The 1,829-nt window shown below is 52.8% G+C and overlaps 1 protein-coding gene across 1 annotated transcript; it reads left to right on the top strand.

The window, feature by feature from the left end:
- Positions 1–127: 127 nt before the first annotated feature.
- foxc1b (forkhead box C1b) lies at positions 128–1,534 on the top strand (the record flags this gene model as incomplete). Its single annotated transcript, XM_080536091.1, has 1 exon — positions 128–1,534. The coding sequence occupies one exon, from the start codon at positions 128–130 to the stop codon at positions 1,532–1,534; it is 1,407 nt and encodes a 468-aa protein (XP_080392217.1).
- Positions 1,535–1,829: the final 295 nt, after the last annotated feature.

The raw sequence follows: 1,829 nt of genomic DNA, 5'->3' as shown, positions 1-1,829 counted from the left end.
TCCATCTCCCTTCGCAGACAGAAAATAAAGGAAGGTGAAGGAAACTGGAGCTATACATCGCCGCTGACGTTTTTTGGGAGAGTTCGATATTCTTGTAAGTATTACGGGAAGCTGAGGCGAGGAGAGAATGCAGGCGCGCTACTCCGTCTCCAGTCCGAATTCTTTGGGCGTTGTGCCTTATATGAGCAGTGACCAGAGCTACTACCGGGCCGCAGCCGGTGGTGGATACACCGGGATGCCTGCTCCCATGAGCATGTACTCTCATGCTGCCCACGACCAGTACCCAGCCAGCATGGCCCGGGCGTACGGACCTTACACCCCTCAACACCAGCCTAAGGACATGGTCAAACCGCCGTACAGCTACATCGCCCTCATCACCATGGCAATACAGAACTCACCGGACAAGAAGGTGACCCTGAACGGGATTTATCAGTTTATCATGGAGAGGTTCCCATTCTATCGAGACAATAAGCAGGGCTGGCAGAACAGCATCCGGCACAATCTGTCCCTGAACGAGTGCTTTGTCAAAGTACCCCGGGACGACAAGAAGCCCGGCAAAGGCAGCTACTGGTCCCTGGATCCGGACTCCTACAACATGTTCGAGAATGGGAGCTTCCTACGACGCCGGAGACGGTTCAAAAAGAAGGACGTGCAGAAGGACAAGGATGAGAGGCAGGGGAAGGATCCGTCAGCGCGCAGTCCGGGCCAAGAGCAGGAGCAGCCCGTGCAGGGCTCACAACCCGTGCGCATTCAGGACATAAAGACGGAGAACGGGACCTCCACCCCACCACAGGCCTCGTCCCCCAGCCTGAGCACCGTGCCCAAGATCGAGAGTCCTGATAGCAGCAGCAGCATGTCCACGGGCAGCCCGCACAGCGTGCCCTCCGCACGGTCTCTAAGCATGGAGGGCCCCGAGCATCACCACCACCCCCAGGCCGCGGGCTTCAGTGTGGATAACATTATGACTTCCCTCCGGGGGTCGCCACAGGGCACCACGGAGCTCACATCCCCACTCATTGCATCCTCTCGGACAGGTATAACCCCATCTCTATCACTTAACTATTCCCCTAACCAGACGTCTGCCTACAACTCACCACCCTGCAATCAAAACTCCATCTCAACAAACTCTAATGCAACTTATCATTGCAACATGCAAGCCATGAGCTTATACGCTGGGGACCGGGGAGGCCACCTCGCGCCCTCCACCACCGTGGAAGAGACCTTGCCCGACTACTCTATCACCACGACGACCACGTCCCCGCTCGGGCACGGCAACCTTAGCACGGGTCAGGACGGCCATCACGCGCACCAGGGCCGGCTCGCGTCCTGGTACGGGGATCTGGGCCACCTGGGGACGAGCTACCCGACCCAACAACAGAACTTCCACTCTGTGCGCGAGATGTTCGAGTCGCAACGAATCGGTTTGAATAGCTCTCCAGTTAACGGGAATAATAGTTGTCAGATGGCCTTTCCCTCTGGCCAGTCCATCTATCGCACCTCCGGAGCTTTCGTTTACGACTGCAGCAAGTTCTGAAAAGAAAAACAATAATATGTTTTTTTAAATGAATAACTTTAATATATATTTCGATCTTTACTTTAACTTCCCCACGGTCCTGTATTCATCCCCCAAATGGACCTAACAGATTCAGAAAGATGTGTTCTGGTGTGTGAGGCGTGTCGAATAACACGTAAGTTTTTCTCTCACTTTGATAACTTTGTTTTAAAGATTGTTTTAACGCCAACATTTTTATAAGATTGTTATTAACTGTAAATGGCATATAGTAATTTATTTTTTAGAAAGGGATAAAGGCCTAGCTTAAAGTTGGATA

This window comes from Nansenia antarctica (assembly GCF_963989245.1).
Source record: "Nansenia antarctica genome assembly, chromosome: 7".
Taxonomy (NCBI): Eukaryota; Metazoa; Chordata; class Actinopteri; order Argentiniformes; family Microstomatidae; genus Nansenia; species Nansenia antarctica.
The sequence above is the reverse complement of the archived record's forward strand: the minus strand, read 5'-3'. Positions and strand labels throughout refer to the sequence as shown.